The 27,683-nt window shown below is 42.6% G+C and overlaps 1 protein-coding gene across 7 annotated transcripts in view; it reads right to left on the bottom strand.

Moving 5' to 3' along the window:
* The window catches only part of mast4 (microtubule associated serine/threonine kinase family member 4), a 187,500-nt gene that overhangs the window by 8,260 nt on the left and 151,557 nt on the right, over window positions 1–27,683 (bottom strand). For 4 of the 7 annotated variants that reach the window (XM_023984206.1, XM_023984209.1, XM_023984211.2 and 1 more), the window contains 22 exons: window positions 26,107–26,176; window positions 24,474–24,552; window positions 23,198–23,355; window positions 18,568–18,643; window positions 18,107–18,316; window positions 17,531–17,632; window positions 16,941–17,073; window positions 12,676–12,737; window positions 12,500–12,591; window positions 11,409–11,617; window positions 11,025–11,163; window positions 10,486–10,618; window positions 10,061–10,226; window positions 8,459–8,560; window positions 7,349–7,471; window positions 7,125–7,240; window positions 4,448–4,569; window positions 3,995–4,203; window positions 3,575–3,778; window positions 2,644–2,870; window positions 1,027–1,149; window positions 326–462 (listed from right to left, as the gene is read on the bottom strand). In XM_023984206.1, the coding sequence (XP_023839974.1) occupies window positions 326–462; window positions 1,027–1,149; window positions 2,644–2,870; window positions 3,575–3,778; window positions 3,995–4,203; window positions 4,448–4,569; window positions 7,125–7,240; window positions 7,349–7,471; window positions 8,459–8,560; window positions 10,061–10,226; window positions 10,486–10,618; window positions 11,025–11,163; window positions 11,409–11,617; window positions 12,500–12,591; window positions 12,676–12,737; window positions 16,941–17,073; window positions 17,531–17,632; window positions 18,107–18,316; window positions 18,568–18,643; window positions 23,198–23,355; window positions 24,474–24,552; window positions 26,107–26,176 (2,992 nt within the window). The remainder of the gene's footprint in view (window positions 1–325; window positions 463–1,026; window positions 1,150–2,643; window positions 2,871–3,574; window positions 3,779–3,994; window positions 4,204–4,447; window positions 4,570–7,124; window positions 7,241–7,348; window positions 7,472–8,458; window positions 8,561–10,060; window positions 10,227–10,485; window positions 10,619–11,024; window positions 11,164–11,408; window positions 11,618–12,499; window positions 12,592–12,675; window positions 12,738–16,940; window positions 17,074–17,530; window positions 17,633–18,106; window positions 18,317–18,567; window positions 18,644–23,197; window positions 23,356–24,473; window positions 24,553–26,106; window positions 26,177–27,683) is intronic. The other 3 variants (XM_023984207.1, XM_070442695.1, XM_023984208.1) reach the window with 2 other exon arrangements.

Genomic DNA, 27,683 nt, shown 5'->3' with positions numbered 1-27,683 from the left:
GCTCATAAATACAAGTAGTGATGAAGTAAATCACTCCTCCACTTTGAGGCAGGACAGATTGACATGCATATTATTATTAGCTCTCTGTGTACATCCAAGGGCCAGCCGTTATGCCCTGTTCTGAGCCAATTGCAATTTTCCTAAGTCCTTTTTTGTGGCACCTGACCACACGACTGAATAGTAGTCAAGGTGCGACAAGGAACAACTAGGGCCTGTAGGACCTGCATTGTTGATAGTGTTGTTAACTATTAGATATAGTTCATATCTAATAACAAAATGGTTTCTCGTATAGAAAATAACACTAAACCAAACACGAATTTCTTGCCTTTCTTGCGTCTTCTCCTTCTTGGGCTTCTTGGTGCGTCGGACCATCTTGCTCCTGTAGCTGTTCCTCCTGGCAGGCCCTGTTTTGATGAAGGTGTTCTCAAACGCAGTGGTGGAGATGGCTACCCTACTGCCACTCTGGAAAGGAAGCAAATACAGAGATCCATAAGATAAACTGGCCCAAAATGAATTAGCTCCATTGTAAGAGTATGAAGTTACAAACAGGGTTGAGTTAAAAAAGTGGGCTTGACTGTAAATTAAATTACCGCTAGATAAACAGTCTATTATAAACTGGGTGGTTCAAGCCCTGAATGCTGATTGGCTGACAGCCATGGTATATCAGACCGTATACGACAAGTACGACAACCTTTATTTTAACTGCTCTAATTACATTGGTAACTAGTTTATAATAGTAATAAGGTACCTCAGGGGTTTGTGATATATGGCCAATATACCATATACATACCGCGTTGCATCATACTTAAGAACAGCCCTTAGCCGTGGTATATTGGCCATATACCACACCCCCTCTGGACTTATTGCTTATATATATATATATATATATATATCATCATGAGAGTATCAAGTTACAAACTCCAGATACCTTATGCGATTGCGTCATAACCTTTTGTGGATGTAATGGTGGACAATTGTTATTAGCAGTTCTATCTGATGAAAGCTTTATATCTAATGTTCTCTGACCTTGAGCAGCAGTTCCACCACCTCAGTGTGGACCAGGCCGTGGACCGTCTCTCCATTCACATGAGTGATGAGGTCACCAGCTTTCAGCCCTGCCTTGTGGGCCGGACCCGGGTCCTCCACACTCTGAACAAAACACAGAAACACACTATTAGCTACTTTATCTATAATCACTCCGTAATGAAACATTGCAGTACAAAAACAAAACATTGTTTTCCCATGGTGCAGGTTTAATTGAATCCAGCCACTCAACCTATTATTCAATATCTAATAACACAGATGAAAGTGACCACTTGCTGTACCAACAGAAATGTACTATTTTATCAGTGCTTCATTAGATATTTGACTGTGCTTGTTTGAACATGATCAAACACGAGGCTGTGAAAAGTCACATTCTCAGCGCCACCCAGAAGCTCCTCGACCCGTTTCAGTTTGACTATCAGCCCAGCAGAGGAGTTGATGATGCCATTCTTACTCTCCTCAACATGGTCTATAGACATCTAGAAGGTGCCAAAAATCCCATGTCAGGGTTCTGTATGTTGACTTCTCTTCTGCCTTCCAACACAATCTAGCCTTACATTCTGGCACAGAGACTCATAAGGGACTTCTCCTTAGATTGGGGGGCTGGTTTTGTGGCTGTTGGACTTCCTGAGCCAGAAGTCACAGCGGGTCAAAGTAGGTCCCCCACCTGTCGGACATACGCACCACCAACAAAGGCTCTCCTTAGGGAAGTGTTTAGTCCCCCTTCCTGTACACTAATAGTTGTACTAGTTCCCATCCTGACAGACACCTCGTTAAGTTCGCTGATGACACTGCCTTGATCAGCCTGTTGCATGATGACGAGGAACACCATGGCCCGGTCCTAAATTACTTTGTAGAGTGGTGTGATGAATCACACTTGGTCCTCAATACCAATAAGACCAAAGAGATGTGCATAGACTTCAGGAAGCGTACAACACCTACCTCTGCAACATCTATCAGAGGTCAGAACATAGAGATGTAGAGGAATACAAATATCTGGGTGTCCTCTTGGACAACAAGCTTCAGTGGCGTAAATGTACAGACCTGAGACTGTACTTTCTCAAAAAGCTGGGATCTTTTAAGGTTGACTGTACTAAACCGACTCTGTTTTACAAATCTTTCATTGGTTTGGGAATGCCAGAGTCAGCCAGATAAATATGCTGAGGGATTAGACAGGCCTGTATCAGATCTTTATGGTCAGGGCCCTCAGCAAGACACAGTATATGGGGGGCTGGTGAATCGTCTGGGGGACACTGGAACATGTGTATGGGGGGCTGGTGAACTGTCATTTCAGGCCCAAGCCACCCCCTGTACCCAGACTTTGAACTACTCCCCTCTGGGTGCAGGTATAGGGCACCCCCCGGCAAGAAAAACAGAACTAGACAATAATTTGTGCCAGGTGTGATATCCCTCCGAAACAGCTCGGGCTAATGTTCCTATCGACCCAGTAAGGCCAGCAGGCTATTCTATTTTTATTGGTATGTATCCATTATGAAAGTTGTATTGTGAATTTGTTTTGTATTTAAACGTGTACATGACACTGCAACAACATTTCCTCATGGGGACAATAAAGTCAGTAAATCAAAGTAAAGTTCTTACCCAGACTGTGTGGTAGACAGTGTAGACATCACGATCGCATGCGTACACCGGGATGGCCCGCAGCGTAAAGCCAAATTTCTTCCCCGAGCTGTGGATGATGATTGGATGCCTAGGGTTGATGACGCCGAGGGAGGAGTCTCGGCTGGGTGAGGAGTCACGAGAGGAAGGGTCAGAGGAGAGAGAGTAGGGGGATATGGGGCTGGCCAGTGGGGACACCCCAAAGATATCTGGAACAAGACAGACAAATATAGATTATCATTTGAAATGACTAAAAACGTCTGTAAATATCACAAAGTCGGCCTTTAAGATATCTGGAACAATGAGAAACACAATTCTAATGATATCTGTACCACTAAGAGACACATTAATGAAGGGCATTATTACTTGGGGAAATAATATGGTCATTGTGATACAATCAAGGGACTAATCTGGCAATGTGCCAGATACATTGTGAGAGCAAAATAAATGTTGCCATAGACGTTTTTATATAGCACACCATCAATTTTTATGCTAATTTTATAGGGTGAATTTTCCAATTCTTCAAACCAAAATACCCAGTGGAGGTTCATTTAAAGGTTAAAACACAAGACACGCATACAAAGAGCGCTATTGTCATTTCTATTGATCTGTCTTCCTGTAGCTCTCCCCTCAGTAGCCAGCTGTTCCTATACAGCCTGGAATCACTGTGCCACTGCTGGGAGTGAGACATGAGGGATTTACCCTTAGGGGGTGTTTTTCTCAGCTACTACCTCAGTTACAGGCTCCTCTTCTGTGCTACTGCATATATAGCCACTCCATAAACTGTAGCCTCTTCCCAGCAGCAGCCGGGCCCATTTCACACAGATCTAATGGCCTCTCATTGCTCTTTAACCATCCTTAAATCGAAATGCTGGAGATCGCAGGGGTAGGGTGTGTGTATCGTCTGACTCACCTCCAGGGATCATGAGGGAGAGGGCACTGGCTGAGACAGACTTGGGGACTTTGGCAACAACACCATGCTTCTCTCCATGTCTATCAGGCCGCAGGCCGGCATGCTGGCCTCCCAGGTCCATGGGGGTCTTGGAGGAGGAGTCAGGGCTGTCTAAGCCCTCCCCTCTGGAGGGATGCAGGTCCAGGTGCTCAGAGAAACTACCTACTGACCAAAGAAGAACAGGTACAATGTCCCATATTTTTTTTAGTTACAGTCAGGCACATTAAAAACATTGAAACAACTCCACGTGATACCCGTATCATTACTCTTCTGCTCTTGAATATCAGCTAAACCAGTCTTCAACAGCCAACATGATGCCAATTCTTTAACACTATCCCTACATCTTCTACCAGCTTTAACCAGTGCTCGAGGCCTCCATACCAGAGAGAGTAGCCCCGCTGTGGGTGCTCCCGGGGGTGGTTGCATCAGCCTCATCCTCTTCTATGGAGAAGGCCAACTTGGTGGGGTCCCTTAGGGCCAGGGACTCCTCGTCTCCGTCCTCAGCTGAGATGGCGAACTTGGGGAGCAGGCCGGGCGGGCGAGGGCCCATGCTGGGGCTCTCTGTGTCTGAGGATTGGGTGAGGGAGGGCCTGGGGGAAGAAAGGAGGAATGGATAAATATCAACCCCCATCAGAAAAAACATTCAGAACATACTAGCTAACTATTATAGATGTTGTACTGACAAAATGGGTTAATATAAGCAGGTTATGCACTGCCATCTTTGTCTTAAGGTATTCGGAGACCCTGCAATAGTGGGGGAACTTAAATAATACCAAAAGTGTGTGAAAACAATAGATCGTTTGAGTATAGCAGAAGGGATGTTGTGAGGCGTACATTTCAGTGAACTCCGGTGTCCAGCTCAGAGAGTCTACAGTCAGAGGGCTCTCACTCTTCTTCTCCTCAGGCTCTCCCTTCCCCTCCAGCTGGCCACGGGACAGGTCCAAGCTGCTGTACACCTACACACCACACAGACAGACAAACAGTTAACCCTTTACACTCGTGGGAATTGGCCTATATGGATAGGGCTAAATTGAAATGTTTCTTACAGAAGAAATGCATATGCATAACAATGGTAGCAATTGAAAGGGAACAGTTTGGAGATTATGGGGAAATTATTACGCCAAAGTTGAGTATAACAGTTCACCTGACAAGACTGAATCCAAACATTACACTGTTAATTTGACTTTTGCTGCATTTGTTGATAATGAAATCTGAGAATACATTAAGTAACATGAGAATATTCCTTGATAATTGAGGAAGTTGCAACATAAGACAAAGAAATTACAAGGGTTTGATGAGAGGACTAACTGGTGTCTCCAAAGTGTGCTAAGTAATTTCGATGCACTTTATGACTCAAGGATGACAAACTATAAGGTGTTTTTTTCTCTCTCTTAGCTGTATTGTTGAGGATTTAGAGCAGGGGTGTCAAACTCATTCCATAGAGGGCCAAGTGTCTGAAGATTGTTTGTCTCTCCTTTCAATTAAGACCTAGACAATCAGGTGAGGGGAGTTCTTTACTAATTAGTGACCATGATTCATCAATCAAGTACAAGGGAGGAGTGTAAAAATGCAGACACTCAGCCATCCATGGAATGAGTTTGACACCCGAACTAGAGCAAGTGCACTTGTAGTTATTTTGTTTGGGACTCAACCCTGCATCCCCGCCATCACACAATGATCCATTAGAAATCGTGCAATTTGAAAGCCTGATCTATTGCCAACATGACTAGCTAAGTTATAAAATATGATATTACAGTTTTAGGCTTCACGATGCAATTCAGAGAAACAGATGGTAATTTTGGTGTGCATAGAAATGAGTCATGAGTGCATTCAGGTGCGTGTGCCGCGGTGCATTTTCTTAACAATAGACAAACATAGGCTCCTTCTGTTCAGAACAACCCAGGGTATGTCATCTTGTAACTGTACATCAAACATAGTGATCATAAACGTTGACACTGTATATGACGAGTTATATGGAAATGTAAAGTGCACATTTAGACTCAATGTGTGTTTGGCTTGCTTGTATGGCAGAGGTATTTATTATAATCCTCAACATCTATCAAAATACATAGTCCTCTTAATTTACAGTATTTCCCTCACTCAGACAACAAAACATTTGCAAAAGTTGCCCAATGAGAGGGAGGGATGGGGCAACTTCTTGTCGTGTGCTGTGCTCAAGTTCAGAACGGCTGTCAGTCAAAACCCATACAGAGCTGTGAAGCACAGAGCCAGAGCTCTGAAGTTATGTATAGTAGGGCCAGGATGATACCAGTATCGCGATACTCGTTAGTATCGTGGCAAAGAAACAAAACACAAAGCGGATTTGACTTCTTCAGAAAAACAGCCCTAATGTTGGAAACAAACGTCATCCAGAGTCACATGTATTTATTTTCCAAACTATAAGCACACAATATTTGACATACAGCAGGTTTTTAAAGGACCAAAGAGTTTGATCTGCTTCGCTTTTTCATTTTTGCCTTGGAACAGAAGACTTTGATACTGGTATTGTCACAGCCCTAATTTATAGCATGTTACTATACTTCCACTGTGTTCCAATTTAGTCGTTTATCAGTGCCCAAATGTTCAATTTTCAACCCGTATATGGGTACGAGTGTAGAGGGCTACATACCTGGACACCATGCAGGGACAGACACACAGACAGAGACTTTACAGACAGAGACTTTCCTCATAGAGGACAAGATTACTACACCTAAACAACATCATCAATATATCCAGTTAGTATTGGGACACAGAGTCTGATACCATAGAAACCACAGTCAGTGGTTCCAAAATAGTGGCAGCAGCCACTGGTTAGCCACGGGTTAGACTATCAGGCCGTGCACAAAAAACTGGTGGGTAACAAAAACTCAAAAAGATCTAGGTAGGTAACTGAACAAAAACTCTTCCTCTGAGACATTCTTCTGCCTTAGAAGGCACGTTGTGTATTATTTTCAGAGGCAGAGCGTACTGCAATGCAGCACAACAATGTGTGCAAGTCTGTGTGTGTGTTTGCATTGTGTTCTAAGTTCTACCAAAATAGATCTGATTTGCAGCAGAAAATTTATGCAAAGCCGAGCTCTACATAACATGCTGCAGGGGGGTTGGGGGGAAAGACGCAAAGAATGTTATGAACCAAAAATCTATCATGTTGGGTTTTCATTGAAAGCTGCAGAAATTTGTATGAACTACATACATTTTCTGTTGAGGGTAACTACCTCATTGATCCACCATTGTTTTTCAATCATATGGAGTAATATGGAAGTCAGTAAGCAGTAATACCTTGAGCGAATCTTTTGTAATTTATCGAGACAGAGAGAGGAGGGGCGGGTAGAGTGGGGGGAGATTATAGACAGAGAGAGAGGGGGGGTTGGAGTGTGGGGGGGAGATAGACAGAGAGAGAGGGGGTGGTGGAGTGTGGGGGGGAGATAGACAGAGAGAGGGGGGGGGGGGTTGGAGTGTGGGGGGAGATAGACAGAAGAGAGAGAAAGGTACAAAGAGAAAGACAACCCACCTTGGAGAATCTGTGAGAGCAGGACGAGAACTGACGTAGCTCCACGTTGAAGTCTTCATCATTGGTATCCTCCTCTTCTTCCTCTGTCTCCAAGTGATGGTACCTATCTGATCGAGCTGTGGGGATAAAACATTAGTTACCATCTTTACTAACTTTCACTTTTGAAGTGGCTGTATTCTATAGTATAGGTTAGTGTACATTTTGAGAGCAGGAAGTAAACTCACTGTCAAAGTAGCTGGTGTCGTCCTCTGACTCCAGCTGAGGGATGAACTCAGCCTTCTGTCTCAGCAGACTGTCCCAGTCCAGAGTGTGGAAGAACTGGTGGTGCTTCACCTCATATGCACCACCTAAGGATGGATGGACATGCAGTACACATTAAGAACACATAGACGCTCAGAGATACACAGATATCTTGCACACAAAAGCCTAGTGAATGCACACACTACAAACGCACTCAAACACACTTCCGCTCCATCCAAGATAAAGGTTGACATTGGACAGCGGTGGCACTGCCCCAACACAAAAGGAAGAAGTGCAGACGCTAACATTACTTCCTCGCTTTATCATTGGCCGGCACCCAAAAGTCGTATCACCGGCCATAAATTATGCAGTGCAATTTCCTGCCGGTGACCTTTGAGGAAGAGACGGAGGGCCGCCTGCTGAATGGTTCGACTCGACCCAGGGGATTGGCTCTGATGAATGCAGTCCTGTGTAACCTGATTAGATTGAATCTGCTACGCAGGAGACAAAGTCTACATCCTAAATGGCCCACTATTCCCTATGCTGCACTACTTTTGACCAGAGCCCTATGGGCTATATAGGGTGCCATTTTAGACGTAGTCAAACAGTGGGCGGCCCGTGGTCTCCGGTCAGGGACCATGTTTACAATCCGCAGATGCTGATGATGCGTGACCTTGCCCAGGTCGACATTCCTGAGGGGGCCCATTTACAAGGCAGCATTCTTATGTGATAAACTGTTTCGCCTATTTGGTTGACCCAATTTTCCCTCTGTATGTGATGAGAAGGCACATGGGCAGTTATGGGAATATACCACTGTCTGTACCTGGACTATTATATCTGAGGGGAGATAAACTGGTTGTAAACCTCTTAACAGTAAAAAGGTTCCTTTGTGCCCTGTGCTGAGTTTCAACAAACTAAAAGTAACCCACATAAATGTGCCAGAACTGTAGGTTCTTTACACATTGTCCTTTCCAGCACGGTTCCATCAACTATGGTGAATATGAAACCAGGCCAGCCCAGTACAGCCTGGCTTGGCTCAGTAGTGTGAAAATGGTATTTGTGTGTGGCATGTGTTGTGCACAACTTGTGACTACCTGTGCCCATCCTCTCCAGGGGGTTCTGTCTAAGTAGGAGGGTGATCAGTTCCTGGGAGTCAGCAGGGGGAGCGTCCTCTCCCTCCGGCCAGTTGATCTCATCTGGGAAACAACACATACTCAGTTCGTTAGCACTTAGTAATATCCCAGAAACAACATATACTGCGTTAGCTAGCAGTTAGCAATATCCCATAGACAACACATACTGAGTTAGCTAGCAGTTAGCAATATCCCATAGACAACACATACTGAGTTAGCTAGCAGTTTAGCAATATCCCATAGGACAAACAGCATACTGAGTTAGCTAGCAGTTAGCAATATCCCATAGACAACACATACTGAGTTAGCTAGCAGTTAGCAATATCCCATAGACAACACATACTGAGTTAGCTGGCAGTAAGCCACAGTTTTAACAGTCCCACAATTATAATCTGATTAATGAATGCTATTGTGCACTTCCTTAGACAAAGGTCATATTGTTTATTATTGACAACCTTCACTACCTCAAGGATGAGAAATTCAATTGATTAGTGTCTGTTCTCCAGTACTAAAATAATGTGTTATCCAGGTCTGAAAAAAATTATAATGATGTGATAATAAAATCCTTGTGTCTGCATGTTTGTGTGTGTACCTCAATGTGTCTGTTTGAGTCTGTTCATGTGTGTTTGACCGGTGTAGACCGCTAGCAACAGTTGAGAAATACCAGTGTACACCAAACCAGTAGAATCTGTGCCATACCACGGTTGTCTCTTTGGCGCCATGAGGCCCCCATTTTAATCAAATTTGGGAGTGGGGCATGAATATGCATGGTGGCCCTCAGGCCTGAGCAGCGTGGCATTCAGCTCAGTGTGTTCAGAGCCCTTTAATTAACACTGGGTCCCTATGGTCTGGTATGATGGAGAGGACACCAAATCTGTCATTGCACCACATTAATTAACATAGGATAGATCGAGCTTATGTGTAAAGGATCAGTTTACAAAGAACATCGCATGCTGACATTAAAAAACAAAAAATCTTATTCGTTGCATAGAACAAGTAGGCGAATACACCATGTCTGTGCTATACACTTAAAATGGCTAGAAAATAATGGACATAAGGAATTTTGCACAATATAGAGCACACCAAATCTGTCAAAGCACACCATTCAATTTCATAGGATAGATAGAGGGGCCTCTCTGAGGTTCCCTGTATAGACTCCTCTCTAAGAATTTCCACTGCTGACATTTTTTTAAAGTCTTATTCCTTTATTCAGCATAATGTGCTGTAAATGTAAAAAGGCTTTAACACAACAGCCATAAGGAAGTTATCATCAATTGGAACTTGAGAAATGTCTTTAGTTCTAATGTAGAGCCACATCCCACACAATCGGTTTTGTGCATAACATGCCTTGATCCCAAATAAATCGGAAAGATTGGCACCATCCAATTCCATACTATTTAGTTAGATATTGCCAATCTTTCCCATTCACTGGGGATAAAGGCCTTCAGATTTGTATCCTACTTAGTCATGCATTGATGTCAATGGTAAGTGAAATTTCAACATAATTGGAATTTAGGATTCGCCCTAAATGTCAACTCAAAAAGAGAGAAGAGTGAGACTGACCACTGATGACCTGTCCGAACAGTTCTTCTGGTGTGTCTCCAAAGAAGGGTACGCAACCCACCAGGAACTCATAGAGGATGATGCCCATGGCCCACCAGTCCACTGGTTTCCCATAACCCTGTCTAAGGATCACCTCTGGAGCGATGTACTCTGGGGTCCCACACACCTACACACACAGACAGAAGGCAACAGGTACTAGTAGTACGTTTTGGTGAAACGGTGAGGCTTGAAACTGTCATATTTGATAAACAATAACCTGAAAGCTGTAGGTATTCAGTCTGAGCATGTCAAACAGTGTTCAAACTGGATACCATAATGGTCATGTTCTCTCTGCTTGCTTGTTTTAATTATGAGAAACTATAAATGAGTGAGAAAGACTGGCCTATACTGTAGGTAGAATGCCAATCCATCTCCACACACTGTACCTGTTTATCAGAGAACTCTCGGGCGTCCTTCTCTATGTGTCCCTCATACAGGTTAGTGGTCATGTTCATCAGGCCCACCTTGGACAGCCCAAAGTCTGTCAGCTTGATGTGACCCATGGAGGTCACCAACAGACTGGGGGGTGGGGGAGAAACACACAAGCATCACATAGATACCAATGAAAATAGATCTCCAAATCTGGCTCAGAATACAATAAGTAAATGAGTGACTGCTTTGCTTGCTCTTTGGGATTTTAGGCTAGGTATCTGTAAAGCACTTTGTGACAACTGCTCATGTATAAAGGGCTTCATAAAATAAATGTGATTGATAGACATCAATGACCAAAGTGACTGACTATTTTAAAAACATAAAGATCAGCAGTCTGAAGGGTGTCTAAACAGATCTGTTCATGCAGTCTTGCCAACTACTATGACATGTCTTACTAGGGTAAGACAGCACTAACAGATCTGAGATTAGACTCTATCTATTTACATTCCCAGTGATAGTAGCTGACTATACTATAGAGATAATAGAGACTGACTTGTCTGGTTTGAGGTCCCTGTGGACGATGCCATAGTTGTGGAGGTACTCCAGAGCCAGCACCGTCTCAGCAAAGTACATCTTGGCCATGTCCACAGGCAGGGGGCCCATGTTCTTTAGCAGGTTGGCACAGTCACCGCCTAATGGCATACAGACACAGAATTGTCTTACTGAGTTAATTCTGACAATAAAATACTGTATACTACAATGAAGTACATTCAACATATGATTAATCCCAACCTAAAATTGGTAATACTTTTGGTAAATAATAGGGCTGAACAACATTAACCAGTATTTCTAGAGCAGTTTATCCCCCTGGTGAGCTTACTGTCTTCCACAGTTTTGGTAAGAAAGAAAAAGTAAGGAAAAAATAATGGCTGCCTACCTTCCACATACTCCATGACCATGCAGAGGTGTCGTCGTGTTTCAAAGGAGCAGAACATTGAGACCACGAAGGGGTTCTCAGCGAAGGTCAGGATGTCTCTTTCCACAAACGCCTGCTGGATCTGGTTCCTCAGCATCAGGTTCTGTTTGTTGATCTTCTTCATGGCAAAGCGCTGCTTGGTCTCCTTGTGGCGCACCAGATACACAGCCCTGTTACAGAGAGAAGACAATACACCAGACACACAGTTCAGGCTTAGGTAAATCAAGCATATATTGCTCGGTCAGAGAATGACATTGTTAGTCATATGCAGGTAACTGCCAAAATAAAGAAAACACCAACAAAGTGTCTTAATAGGGTGTTGGGCCACTAGTCAGCAGAACAGCTTCAATGTGCCTTGGAATTCTACAAGTGTCTGGAACTATTGGAGGGATGCGACAATCATATAATTAGGAATTAGAATAGTAATTTAATAGGATCTCTATGGCGACACCATACTTCCACAATAAATTCCATCATTTGTTTTTTTGTTAATGGCGGTGGAAAAAGCTGTCTCAGGTACCGCTCCAGAATCTCTCATAAGTGTTCAATTGGGTTGAGATCTGATGACAGACACACACCATTTAAACTCCCTATGTTCCTTTGAGACCCCTCTTTCAAAGTCATGGCAGCCAAAATTATGGCCAAATGGGCATTTTTATACATGACCCTAAGCATTATGGGAGATGAATTGCTTAATTAACTCAGGAAACACACCTGTGTGGAAGCACCTGCTTTCAATATACTTTGTATTCCTCATTTACTCAAGTGTTTCCTTTATTTTGGCAGTTACCTGTACTCTATAAAGATGGATTGAAATCACACATTCATAGCTCTGTTGAGAGGGAACACAATCTGTCAGTCCCGTGGTAGACTTAATCATGGCTTAGGAAGAAAACAGGACAGGTCCATGAATTGGAGATGGTAAACATAAGTGAAAAATGTCCTTTGTGTAAACCCAAATCACATACCCCATTCAAACACTAAATAACAGCTGAAACAGATTAGAATTCCATCATAACCATCCTCACTGATACCAGAGATGATGCTCTCACCCGTAGGCTCCGTTGCTGATGAGTTTGTTCATCTCAAAGTCCATCTCGCAGGGCTTTCGTCGGGATCGCAGGGCCGCTTTCAGACTCTGGGACTGGGAGGACATGAGAAACTTTATTCTACTGAAATACATCTAACCTGCAACTAAAAACTTGAATAAAACATGCTGAATACTCACAGAGTCATCTGTCTCGGGTGTTTCAGCTATCCCACTATCATAACTGGTCATCTGAGCAATTTCTATAGGAGCAGGACAGAGAGAAACAACATGTCAGCATTTCATTCAACTTCGCCATTTCAGCATTTTCACCTTCAGACACAAAACAGTGCCCTTTGAATCCAGATGTCTTCTATATACTCCAACATTTAGTCAAAGCCTATAGAGAGTACTGTATATTAACACACTCTTTCTTTATTTGGCAGTTAAGAAACAGAAACAGGGAAATGACATGGAAACCAGAAGAGGCAGCAACACAAACACATGTCGGACATCCATTAAGAAAACCCCAACTCCAGAACACTCCTGTGTGTGCGTGTGTCTCTTGCGTATACATTCGGGTGTGTGTGCATCCCCTCCCATCAGCACTGTATGAACAGCAGGAGCTAGCGAATCAGGAGTGGGTTGTTCGGTCGTCCCAACAGTGACCCTAAACACATTTCTAATGTAACTTAGCATCTGTCCCTGCCTAGGAGGCTGCTTCCAGCACTCCAGGCTACTGGGCAAGAAAAACACACAGGATAGGCCCAGGGGAAATGAGTCAAGAGACATTGGCCAATGAGGACGGAGGTTAGTGAGCCAGTCTGTGTCGATCTGTTTCAGCTCTATAGGGAGACCATTCGTTCCTAATTAGTCAGAATGAACGCTGGGGTTTGAGTGGAGAGAGGAGAGGCACATTAGGATGGCAGTCAGTTCAGTACAGGACATTACTCTTCGCCGCCATCTTAGAACCTCTCTATTCTTGTTATATTAGCCTTGCTAGTTATATTAGCCTTGCTAGAAAAGTTAGCTGTAACGCTGACAATATTTTGGTCATTGGGTAGCTGGTACTTGTATTACTACTACAGAAGAACTAGTACTAGAAGTCATTCATCTTATCTAAAAATTATTTTCTGCTCCAGCAATGCTTTCAAAACGTTAAAGACCAATATCGAAAACATAATTAGGATTTTTTTCAATTATCGTACAAGTATTTTCTCTCAGTACATTACGGAGGAAGTTTTACGAGGACGTTAACGTTAATTAAAATGTGATAAATGATTTGCCGATGATTCCTCTCCTCCACTGAAACGAGATCAAGAAACCAATTTAGGCTGTAGCAATCTGATGAAACTGGTTGGGTTAAGTAGATTCACGATCAGAAATCTTATGCTTATATTCTCATCAGGTCATCAATGTAGCGTTGACAGGTGCTTCGAGAACAAAGCGTGAGAAGTGATTGGATGATATACAATACAATCTATTCACCTCACTGAATAATTTATTGAAAAACACTGTTTTGCAATGAAGGTCTACAGTAGCCTCAACCGCACTCTGTAGGGTAGCACCATGCTGTAACCGGAGGACAGTAAGCTTCCACCCTACTCTGGGTACATTGACTTCAATACAAAACCTAGGATGCTCATGGTTCTCACCACCTTCCATAGACTTACACAGTAATTATGGCAACTTCCAATGGGCATCCTCAAACCTATCAGAGCTCTTGAAGCATGACCTGACATGTTGTCCACCCAATCAAAGGGTCAGAGATTGAATCTAGTACTGAAAGCATCGGCTAAGCAAACAGAACGGGGATAAACATAACTGAATTTACCCAACAGAAACTCTCGTTGCAACTGTTGGACTAATGATTACACACTAGATCAGTCTGAACGCGGCCCTGCGATCCCGACGAAAGCCCTGCGAGATGGACTTTGAGATGAACAAACTCATCAGCAACGGAGCCTACGGGTGAGAGCATCCTCTCTGGTATCAGTGAGGACGGTTATGATGGAATCCTTATCATTTTCAGCTGTTATTTAGGATTTGAATGGGATATGGATTTTACTTAAAGGGCATTTTTCACTCATGTTTACAATCTCCAATTCATGGCCCTGTCCTGTTTTCAGCTATTTAAAAAAAAAAATCTTTGATATATTGAATGAGCTAATTATTTCAAAAGGCATAAAATGTATTTGGTTGTAATGTTATGTAATCAAGGGTGGTCAACCATCCTCCAGGAGAGCTAATGTGCAGGCTTTTATTCCAGTCCTCTCTAACAAACCACATTTCAAATCAAAATCAAATAAAATGTTATTAGTCACACGCGCCAAATACAACAGGTTACAGTGAAATGTTTACTTATGAGCCCACAACCGACAATGCAGTTTAAAAAAAATATGAGTAAAAAACAAAAGTAACAAGTAATTAAAGAGCAGCAGTACAATAACAGCAAGACTATACACGGGGGTACTGGTACAGAGTCAATGTGAGGGGGCAACGGTTAGTTGAGGTAATATGTACACGTAGGTAGAGTTATTAAACTGACTATGCATAGATGATAACAACAGAGTAGCAGCGGTGTAAAAGAGGAGGGAGGGCAATGCAAATAGTCTGGGTAGCCATTTGATTAGATGTTCAGGAGTCTTATGGCTTGGGGGTAGAAGCTGCTTCATCTCAACACTTTTTATTGATTGAATCACTGGTGCTTCCTGCTTTAATTTTAGCTTGTAAGCAGAAATCAGGAGGATAGAATTATGGTCAGATTTGCCAAATGGAGGGCAAGGGAGAGCTTTGTACGCATCTCTGTGTGTGGAGTAAAGGTGGTCCAGAGCTTTTTTCCCCTCTGGTTGCACATTTAACATGCTGATAGAAATTTGGTAAGACAGATTCAAGTTTCCCTGCATTAAAGTCCCTGGCCACTAGGAGCGCCGCCTCTGGGTGAGTGTTTTCCTGTTTGCTTATGGCGGAATACAGCTCCTTCAGTGCTGTCTTAGTGCCAGCATCAGAGACTTCCTTAGATATCGTGAACCAGCTGATACATAGTCCCTTGTCTTACCAGACGCCGCTGTTCTGTCCTGCTGATACAGCGTATAACCAGCCAGCTGTGTGTTGATAATGTCGTCGTTCAGCCACGACGACTCCGTGAAGCATAAGATATTACAGTTTTGAATGTCCCGTTGGTAGTTTAATCTTCCGCCTAGGTCATCGATTTTATTTTCCAAAGATTGCACGTTTGCTAGCAGAATGGAAGGAAGTGGGAGTTTATTCGATCGCCTACGAACTCACAGAAGGCAGCCCGCCCTCTGGCCCCTTTTTCTCCACTTTCTCTTCATGCAAATGACGGGGATCTGGGCCTGTTCGTGGGAAAGCAGTATATCATTCACGTCAGGCTCGTTGCAATGTCCCATACATTGGATGCCCAAATAAACTGGAAGAATCTACAAAACAAATTTTGAAGCCACATAATACAAAAGGACACATAAAAAGAATACATGTAATTACTGTTTGCGATTCAAACTTATTTGGATTCATCGAGATTGAACCGAATCCCAACTAATACAATGGTGAAATGAATAATTTGTTCAGTCAAAAATAATTGTTTAAATGAATTGTTCAAGAAAGTAAATCAACTTTGTATGACCTTATTCACGAGTGTCGGTGGAAAGTTTTAGGGATATGAAAACAATCATGCTAATAATAGTTAAAAACAGTTAATTACAGGGTACAATATATGTTTTGATATATTGGCTACCTAGCTATTAGTCTGTTCTCTATCATATTTTATAGGCCTACCTGCCTGCCGCTGCAATGTTAGACTGTCTCTCTCTCCTTGAGCAACAGCCCACTCCTCTCGCACACATGTAGGTGATGTGCCAATCAAAGTGCATTCCGATCCTGGCTTATATGTTGATATTTATTATTATTATTATTTTTTTTTTTAACTGTGCCTAAAAAATGTACATCAAGATTACCTATTTGATATATTTCCATTACTTTTCCAAAAAGTTTTAGATTTGATCATTTTCCAAAACTTTTCCCGGCCTGGAAAACACCATTTTAAAAGTCCAGGATTTTCATGACCGTACGAATCTTGTTAAAAGCATTGGATTGGTGCAAGCGTGGCTGGAGGGAGTTTCCACCATATTCCTCACACCAGTCCATTCCTTTTAAATCAATGAGGCACACTTTGGGAGACAGGTGAACAATTGGAACGTAGCCAGTGTCATCTGTAGAGCATGAATATCAAGGCTAGCACATCTTAGGTTTTACATCACAAAATAAGTTATCTTCTACACACTCAGAAACGTCTTGATTACTTGAATAAAGCAGGCCAGCCCTCGGGTTGAGTTCACAGCCCCTTGCAGCTTTCAGAAGAAAGCACTCTTTTCAATCTGAATGTGTGATGTTTGGCTGCACCTCCACTGTCTATCTGCCAAACTCCTAAAAGGTCAACCCTGGCATACCTTCCAGGGGGTCCCGTGTGAGCCCCAGCTGGCTGATGATGTAGCGGGGGATGTCAGTCTTGATGCCCTGGCCCTCTTTGGCGTGACCCTCGGCAGCCTCCAACAGATGGTAGAACTCCTCTGGATCAAACTCCTGAGGAGAGGACAACACAGGTTTCACTACAACACTTCTGGAACTCTTAGTTTTAAGTTTCAATAGGCATTGTCTGAGTGCCGTTGGCTTTTCTCTGGGTTGATAATGTAACAATCAATCAATAGCAGGAGCGCGAGGAGGATGTATTGCATCTGTATGGCTCGTCACCAGGTCGCAAGCCTCCTCTTTATACAACAGAGACATGGATGGGATGTTTGTCAAATGACTCACATAATTGAAACCTAGTTTAGATAGAGCTACATGGTAATTTGTGTAGTTCTGATTAGCCATGGGACAGAAATAAGTCATATTTAGTATTAATGCCCAGAGATTTGACTAGTCACCCCACATGGTCAGGAAAAACTCCTGGCCCTAGTATAATTAGTGTAATATGTGTGAGTGAGCAGTCATTGCCATGTGCTTGGTAGCTAACTAGTGACAATCAGGCGAGACATACCAGGCATTCCAGGAGGCGCGCTGGCCTGGCGATGACGATGAGGATCTTCTTTACCAGTTCTTTGATGAAGTTCACCTCCTGGCTCTCCGACCGGGATGTGGACTATACACACACAGAACAGAACACACTCGCTCAACATTTTATACAGACCTGTGAGCTGATCAGTGCTCGGGACTGGAAGTACCATTAAGTAAGAGGGAGGGATTATCATAGTAAGCCTGCATGAGGGGAGAGGACAATGAGCAATACAGAATATCTATATTTGTAATAGTGCTTGTGACTTTGCATACCGTAGAGGTAAAAGAGCACTGTAAACCAAATCATTTTCGTGAAAGAATCTGTTTGATTGTAAGTCCTATGCAGTAATGTGTACTGATATTGTAATTACACTGTGCTTATTACTATGGTAAAAGGTTGATGTATTTTAAAGTGGGGCAGGTGGCGCCACACTACTCTTTATTGCTTTCTTTCCTCGTCTACTTTCCTTCATTATGCCAGATTATTAATATGGGAGTAGACGACACAAGGAAAGGTAACCACTTAACATTATTGAGCTGCACCAATAGTGTCACCCACCTCCTGGAATAGCTTCTCCAGCTTGTCGGTGAGCTCACAGAAGTAGCGCGAGGTGACGTGCCCCAGGCGGCTCTTCTCCAGGCAGTCGCGGACCAGCTCGATGATCTGATGGTGGGCGAACCCCAGCACACCGTCCGCTAGCGGCAGCACGCTCTCCGGGGAGCTGGTCCGGATGATCTCCTGGATCCTCTCCTCCATCTGGGCCGTGGCCTAGAGACATGGAGGGGTGGAAAAGGGTAGAAGGAGAGGACATGAGAGAGAGGGTAAAAAGGTTTAAAGGTGGTAGAAAGTGGTGGCAAAAGTGGTCGGAGAGGGTAAAAAGTTTAGAAGTGGCTAAAAAAAGAGCAACTCTTTTGTCACTGTGTAATAAACCTTATGTAAGACATTAGCATTTTGTTTTGATACAAAATGACAAATGTTAAGGCGATAAGGCATTATTAGTTCTACTATTGGCCCCTCACCTTAGGAAAGCGTTCCTTGTAGACATGGTTCATCATAATAATCTCATGATCACAACAGGATGGGGATCTTCCAGGGCTGCAAAAAAATAAGAATATAAAGGAAAGATCAGTACTTATATTACAACACAAACTGTATCTTACAGCAAAAAAATGCATTGATATACAGTGCATTCGGAAAGTACAAATTTAGAAATCCATGTTATTCACTTATTGCGCCAACGAGCGTTGCCAAGGGCTAAAATAGATATCATTCCTATTTCTGACGCAGATCGCGCTGAAAGTCCTGCCTCTCCCATCTCCTCATTGGTTTACCCGTGCCATTGGTACACACGTGCCATCTCCTCATTGGTTATACCCACGTGGGTGATTGAAAGACTAACTGTTTTGCAGGTTGTCGTGGTAATACTATGAAAGTTTAGATGCGATCACCATATAATTTCAACGATGAAAAGAGAGATGACTAGAAACGATTCGGTTGGCCGTTTTATGTGTGGATTAATTGTCGGAGTAGAGGACCTTGTGCAGTTCAGGTAAAATAACAACTCACTGTTTATATCCCAGGACAAATTACCTAGCAACAGCAAGCTAGCTAAATAGGACAAATTAGCTAGCAAGTGCAAACAAACTAGCTAAATTGCCATACATGTTTAATGCTTTTCGACCTGTCCCCAAATTAATATCATTGGTTCAGAGTTTGTTTTGATATTTTAACCTGCGTGTCGTGATCGCGTTTGGTGTAGGGGGACAAAATAAATGTATGCACGATGGCGCACGTGCGCAGGCGGTTTTGGTTCCGTGTTACTCTAAAACGTATTAAATCAATTTTTTTCATCAATCTACACACAGTACCCCATATTGACAAAGCAAAACAATATGTTGCACAGTTATAAAAAATGTACTGAAATATCACATTGACATAAGTATTCAAACCCTTTACTCAGTACTTTGTTGAAGCACCTCAAGCTCTGTCAGGCTGGATGGGGAGTGTTGCTGCACAGCTATTTTCTGTTCTCTGCAGAGATGTTCAAGTCCAGGCTCTGGCTGGGCCACTCAAGGACATTCAGATACTTGCCCCAAAGCCACTCCAGCGTTGTCTTGGCTGTGTGCTTAGGGTCGCTGTCCTGTTGGAAGGTGAACAATCACCCCAGTCTGAGGTGCTGAATGCTCTGGAGCAGGTTTTCATGAAGGATCCCTGTACTTTTCTCTGTTCATTTTCCCCTCAATCCTGACTAGTCTCCCAGTCCCTGCTGCTGAAAAACATCCGCACAGCATGCTGCCACCACCATGCTCCACCGTAGGGATGGTGCCAGGTTTCCTCCAGACATGACGCTTGGCATTCAGGCCAAGGAGTTCAATATCAGACAAGATCATCTTGTTTCTCATGGTCTTTTGGCAAACACCAAATCAAAACAAATGTTATTGGTCAAATACACCGAATACAACAGGTGTAGACCTTAGAGTGAAATGCTTACTTACAAGCCCTTAACACACTTTAAGGTATTTTCTTAAAACTAAGAGATAAGAAAAACAAATATTTCAACAGCAGCAGTAAATAATAACGGGGCTATATACAGGTTCAGAGTCAATGTGTCAATGTGCGGGGGCACCGGTGACAAGGTAATTGAGGAAATATGTCCATGCAGGTAGGGTTATTAAAGTGGCGGGGAGGGTGCAAATAGTCTGGGTAGATATTTGATTAGCTGTTCAGTCTTATGGCTTGGGGGAAGAAGCTGTTCAGAAGCCTCTTGGACCTAGATTTGGCGCTCCGGTACTGCTTGCCGTGCGGTAGTAGAGAGAACAGTCCATGACTAGGGTGGCTGGAGTCTGACAATTTTTGTCAGCACACACCCCTGAGGGGCCCCCATGTTGAGTATCAGCGTGGCGGATGTGTTGCTACCTACCCTTACCACCTGGGGGCGGCACGTCAGTAAGTCTAGGATCCAGTTGCAGAGGGAGGTGTTTTGTCCCAGGGTCCTTAGCTTAGTGATGAGCTTTGAGGGCACTATGCTGTTGAACACTGAGCTGTAGTCAATGAATAGCATTCTCACATAGGTGTTCCTTTTGTCCAGGTGGGAAAGGGCCTTGTGGAGTGCAATAGAGATTGCATCATCTGTGGACCTGTTGGTGCGGTATGCAAATTGGAGTGGGTCTAGGGTTTCTGGGATAATGGTGTTGATGTAAGCCATGACCAGCTTTTCAAAGCATTTCATGGCTACAGACATGAGAGCTACGGGTCACAGGTCATTTAGGCAGGTTACCTTAGTCTCTGTGCCCAAGAACACTATGGTGGTCTGCTTGAAACATGTTGGTATTACAGACTCAGTCAGGGAGAGGTTGAAAATGTCAGTGAAGACACTTGCCAGTTGGTCAGTACATGCTCGGCGTACACATCCTGGTAATCCGTCTGGCCCAGCAGCCTTGTGAATGTTGAACTGTTTAAAGGTCTTACTCACATCGGCTGGGGAGAGCGTGATCACACAGTCAACCGGACGAGCTGAAGCTCTCATGCATGTTTCAGTGTTACTTGCCTCGAAGCGAGCATAGAAGTTATTTAGCTCATCTGGTAGGCTAGTGTCACTGGGCAGCTCTTGGTTGGGCTTCCTTTTGTAGTCTGTAATAGTTTGCAAGCCCTGCCACATCCGACGAGCGTCGGAGCCGCTGTAGTACGATTCGATCTTAGTCCTGTATTGACGCTTTGCCTGTTTGATGGTTCGTCAGAGGGCATAGCGGGATTTCTTGTAAGCTTCCGGGTTAGAGTCCTGCTCCATGAAAGCAGCAGCTCTAGCCTTTAGCTTGGTATGAATGTTGCCTGTAATCCACGGCTTCTGGTTGGGGTATGTACGTACGGTCACTGTGGGGACGACGTCCTCAATGCACTTATTGATAAAGCCAGTGACTGATGTGGCGTACTCCTCAATGCCATCGGAAGAATCCCGGAACATATTCCGGTCTGTGCTAGCAAAACAGTCCTGTAGTTTAGTATCTGCTTCATCTGACCACTTTTTTTAAAAGACCGAGTCACTGGTGCATCCTGCTTGAATCTTTGCTTGAAAGCAGAAATCAGGAGGATAGAGTTATGGTCAGATTTGCCAAATGGAGGGCGAGTGAGAGCTTTGTACGCGTCTTTGTGTGTGGATTAAAGATGGTCTAGAATTTTATTTCCCTCTGATTGCACATTTAACATGCTGATAGAAATTTGGTAAAACTGATTTAAGTTTCCCTGCATTAAAGTCACCGGCCACCTGGAGCGCCGCCTCCGGATGAGCGTGTCCCTGTTTTCTTATGGCGGAATACAGCTCATTGAGTGCCAACTTCGCTCTGCGGTGGTATGTAGACAGCTACGAAAAATACAGATAAACTCTCTAGGTAGATAGTGTGGTCTACAGCTTATCATGAGATACTCTACCTCAGGCGAGCAAAATTTGAGACTTCCTTAGATATCGTGCACCAGCTGTTGCTTACATAAATGCATAGGCCTCCGCCCGTGTCTTACCAGAGACTGCTGTTCTGTCTGGCTGATAGTGTATAACCCGCCAGCTGTATGTTCTTAATGTCGTCATTCAGCTACGACTCGGTGAAACATAAGATAGAGTTTTTAATGTCCCATTGGTAGGATATACGTGCTTTCAGTTCGTCCAAACGGGCTGTCATGTGCATTTTACTGAGGAGTGGCTTCCGTCTGACCACTCTACCATAAAGGCCTGATTGGTGGAGTGCTGCAGGGATGGTAGTCCTTCTGGAAGGTTCTACCATCTCCACAGAGGAACTCTGGAGCTCTGTCAGAGTGACCATCGGGTCCTTGGTCACCTCCCTGACCAAGTCCCTTCTCCCCCAATTGCTCAGTTTGGCTGGGTGGCCAGCTCTAGGAAGAGTCTTGGGTGTTCTAAACGTATTCCAATTAAGAATGATGGAGGTCACTGTGTTCTTGGGGATCTTCAATGCTGCAGACTTTTTTTTGTAGCCTTCCCCAGATCTGTGGCTCGACACAATCCTGTCTCAGAGCTCTATGGACAATTTCTTCGACCTCATGGCTTGGTTTTTGCTCTGACATGTACTGTCAACTGTGGGACCTTATATAGACAGGTGTGTGCCTTTCCAAATCATGTCCAATCAATTGAATTTACCACAGGTGGACTCCAAGTTGTAGAAACATCTCAAGGATGATCAATGGAAACAGGATGCACCTGAGCTCTATTTTGAGTCTCATAGCAAAGGGTCTGAATAATTATGTATAGAAGAGTTCTGTTTATTTAAAAAAATATATAAACGTTCAAACATTTCAAAAAACCTGTTAATGCGGTATTGTGTGTAGATTTCTTAAATCCATTTTAGAATAAGGCTGTAAACGTAACAAAATGTGTAAAAGGGGTCTGAATACTTTCCGAATGCACTCTGATATATGGTTGGACCAGGTCTCTTGAAAAATAGATTTTTATCTCAACGAGACTAACATGGATAAATAAAGATGAATTAAAATAAATATATCTATATCTACATATATATATATAGTATGAATCATATCTATTTTTTTTATTTTTTACAAAACTAAATAAAAAGTACTGTAATTTTCAGCAATTGTTATACCCAGCATCCTTAAAGGTGTATGACCTTGCCGGGCCTCCGTACATACCTGAGACTGCGCGAGCGGGGTCGCATGGGTGCAGTCCCCCTCCGTCGGTCGTCCCCGGCGATGCTCTCAGTGCAGAAGTGCTTGGAGAGAAAGTGCAGCTCATCCGGGGTGGGCTGGAAGGGTAGCTGGTGCAGCTTCTCCTGTGATGAACAGGACGACTGGAAATGAAATGAATATACATTGAACGAGAAAAGAAAAGATAAAAAGGAGAGGCTAATGCTTTGATGAATGTTTTTGCACGAGAGAATGACAGATACCAGGAGAGTAGCATTTTTTTGGACTGTTGTGTTTATTTGATTGGGTAAATGTTCATTACGGTATTGATGCCCTTTTACAGTGTCTTGAAAATGAAGGACAAACTTATGGGTGCCAAAATGGTTGCGACGGTACAGTAGATGAAAGCTAACAAATTCCTGTAAACATTCCCATTTCTCCTCATTACATTGTTCTCAAATCCAATCCAAATAGGGATTCAATTTAAACTAAGCTGTAAACATAGCCTGGACAAACAACACAGTTGCTGGTGTTAATCCCGCTCTATGGTAGTTCCTCCTAACCAGTTGTCCTCACCAGCCTCCGGCAACATGTTAAGTATTTATCAGCTCTAATTGATGGTCTTCAAAAAACATGGCCGTTAACAAACAACCCATTACTTTGTGTGTGACGGCTTGTTTACTTGGTTGTGTAGTCTGCCATGGAGCCTGTTTGTATGTGTATGTGTGTGTATGTGTGTGTGTGTGTGTGTGTGTGTGTGTCAGAGAGTTGACCATCGCCTGCCTGTGTGATTTGAGTTTGTCAGTAAACAGAACAGAGTTATGTGTTTGTACGTGTGTTTGTGTGTGTGTGGGTGGCCTAGCTGTGTGCCAGGGCCATATTTACTCCAAAACAAATCTGCTGGCCCTAAATACAGCGTCTGGTGGTATGTCAGCCTGTGAGACACTAGCGGGAGAATGTGATCACTATGGCACCCCTCATCTCTGACTACCAGTAGCCTACAGTACAGTACAGCACAGGCCTGGTGACTGAAGTACAGACTGGAGGGATGCCCATCAGATGATAATTTCACATTGAAACATCTTTATTTGAATGATTCTTGAATATCCAGTGATCTGGTACAGTATATGTATTTTTAGATTGAAAGGGTTTTCCATCAGTATACTGTATGTGAAAAAGTTAGGTTAAACAACCTTTTTGGCATTGCTTTTTAAAAATCGCGCTAACATATAATATATTTTGTTTTCATGGCCTTTAACAAATTGAGTGGTATGGTACATACAGAAACAGTGGAGCTGGGTGTGTTGGTGCCATAGCCAGAGGAAGGCAGAGAGGCCAAAGACCAGCGTCGTCCATCAGTCCTGCTCAAACACACAGACAGAGATAGAAAGAGACAGACGTCATCATAAACTCAGAACCCATCCATAACTAATCAGTAATATGAGAACTGTAGTTAACAAAATATAAAAATAACTATGAATGATATTCAAAACAAGACTACTCAAAGCTCCAGGATTTTGAATAACATACCTACACTACAAATGCACAACGTTCTGGATGACCTTTGACCTATGTGCAGAGTTAGGTCATTTGAAACCTTAAACCTTTCCGGAAGAATAGGTAGGAAAGACTGCTTTTCAATAGCCTACTGCAGCGTTTACAGTGGATTACATTTTAGTCATTTAGCAGACACTTTTATCCAGAGTGACTTACAGTAGTGAATGCATACATTTTCATACTGGTCCCCCGTGAGAATCGAGCCCACAGGACACAGCTTCCTTGATCTATGCTATCTTCCACCCACACCTTTTTTATTTGACCTTTATTTAACTTGGCAAGTCGGTTAAGAACAAATTCTTATTTTCAATGACGGCCTAGGAACAGTGGGTTAACTGCCTTGTTCAGGGGCAGAACGACAGATTTTAACCTTGTCACTCAGGGATTCGATCTTGCAACCTTTCGGTTACTAGTCCAACGCGTTAACCACTAGGCTACCCTGCCACCCCAACCTAGCCTGCCACCCCAACCTACCGAGTAGTGAGATGTCTTCTGTTGCACTAACCAATAACACTAAACATTGATACAAACTCAGAGGAATAACGTGTGGAGTTAGATGTAGGGACAGCTAGATAGGGACAGCTAGATAGGGACAGCTAGATAGGGACAGCTAGATAGGGACAGCTAGATAGGGACAGCTCAAACAGGATTTTCATGACTCAGGTATAATGGCAAGGTAACAATGACGTTGTGTATTCATACACATTGCACGAACGGACATGTGAGTTACAATGACGTTGTGTGTATTCATAGACATGAGTACCAGGAAGAAGAGCTATGATGTTATTAACATGACAAAACAGAGGCCTAACATGACATTACATGTCTGGTCTGTGGCACTCACGGAGTCATAGCGATAAATAAAAAAGCTGTTAAAATAAAGTCGTGTTGAGTGAGGGTAGAACAAAAAAGATTTCAGGCTTTTTGGGAAGACGTGGAGAAAAGCACTTCAGAAAACGCGAGGAGTTTGAGTCTGATGATGGTAAAAGACTGAACCCTTGAACCTGCCTGTGATTTCAATCTCTGTATAGAGAGCCTGTCAGAACACAGTGAGATCCTGCCTTCGCTTCTCAAAAGAACCGCTGCCTGTCTGCTGCAGACAATAATAGCACCACAATTTGGCTTCGTTGTTTAAAAAAAGATAAATGTTTCTTTTAAGATTCATATTTCCTATGTATGCCTCATTTCTCATACCATTTGTCAGATAACCACCAAGATAAAGTATTACTACTTTCTGGAAATTCTTAAAACAATAAAACCTGCCCATAAGCATTTTATTGCAGACTATTGGCATGCTAGTTGAGTGGAGTTACGGATAAAAAGGTTCAACTGGCATTGACTTTTACTTTTATTAATACCTTCGTGCAAATGAGAAGTGGGCTGAGGCACTAGGAGAGAAGTTTCTGGGGCTGTCTTGAGGACTCGTTCCTGTTGTTCAGAGAGGAAGCAGAGAAACAAGGGGAGATTACAAGTCATTAAAGAAAACATTCCAGAAACCTGAGACAAAAGCATTATCAATTAATCAAGGAAATAATAATACTAAGCCTACAGCATAGAATCAAACCTATATTAGGACTTGGTCGTTTTTTTCTAAATAAGAAAGTGTAATAAGCCAGCATAGATAAAACACATTTCTTCATCAATTTACTCTCAGCTATTGTACTTTCACAGCATTTGAGATTTTATTGTGTTTCATTGGCTCTTATCTGAAGGAACTTAATCTAGGAAGACTGAAATGGGACTCTCTCAAATGGGACTGATCTGCTTGAAGCAGTAATTACGTAATCTTAATAATACTTCCACATTGCAGCTCATCGGCTTGGATTTATCAGGAGAAACACATGAGTAACGGCACAATTCTTTTTTTCTTTTTTTTATATAAAAAATAAATAAAGATCCCAACCAAAATGTTTTTTTTTGGTGTCCGATACCTATTCTGATTTCTGGGGGGGTGGCAAAACTTGCCGATATGTTTTACAGCAGGGAAATTAAAAAGTGTAATTTTTCCAGTGGTGGGAAAAGTACCTAATTGTCATACTTGAGTAAAAGTATAGATACCTTAACAAAGTTACTCAAGTTAAAGTTACCCAGTAAAATACTACTTGAGTAAAAGTCTAAAAATGTTTCTTATAAGATTCATATTTCCTATGTATTCCACATTCTCATGCCATTTTTCAGATAACCACAAAGATTTAGTATAAATTACTTTCTGGAAATAAATAAAACCTGCCCATAAGCATTTTATTGCTGACTATTTGCAGCAATAAATATTTAAATATACTTCAGTATCAAAAATAAATGTAATTACACTTAAGTATCAAAAGTAGAAGTAAAAGTGTAAATCATTTCAAATTCCTTATATTAAGCAAAGTAGACAGCACCATTTTATTGTTTTTAGCCAGGGGCACATCAGAGTTTATTTACAAAAGATGCATGTGTGTTTATTGAGTCCCCCCAGACCATAGGCAGTAGGGATGACCACGTGTTATCTTGAGAAGTGAGGGAATTTCACAATTTTCCTGTCATGCTTAGTATTCAAAATGTAACACGTACTTTGGGTTGTCAGGAAAAAATGTATAGAGTAAAAAGTACAATATTTTCTTTAGGAATGGAGTAAAAGTATGGAGTAAGAGTAAAAGTAAAAGTTGTCAAAAAAATAAATAGTAAAGTAAAGTTCAGATATCCCCAAAAACTACTTAAGTGTACTTTAAATATTTTTACACCACTGAATTTTTCCACACTGAATTCTCATAAATTGCCATCCAAACGAGCAATTGTCCAATAACTATGCTTCAAATTTCTATTTCATACATTGTGACAATGACATGAGAATGGCCGCAAATGTTCAGAAAAGCAAGAGAAAATCCACTTTTTTTATCCTATTAATTGTATATCGGTGGAGTTATCAGCTACTGTAAGAGTAGCCTTTAGGCTA

This window comes from Salvelinus sp. IW2-2015, linkage group LG4q.1:29 (genome assembly GCF_002910315.2).
Source record: "Salvelinus sp. IW2-2015 linkage group LG4q.1:29, ASM291031v2, whole genome shotgun sequence".
Lineage (NCBI taxonomy): Eukaryota > Metazoa > Chordata > Actinopteri > Salmoniformes > Salmonidae > Salvelinus > Salvelinus sp. IW2-2015.
Note: the sequence above shows the minus strand (reverse complement) of the source record. Positions and strands in the feature narration are given on the sequence as shown.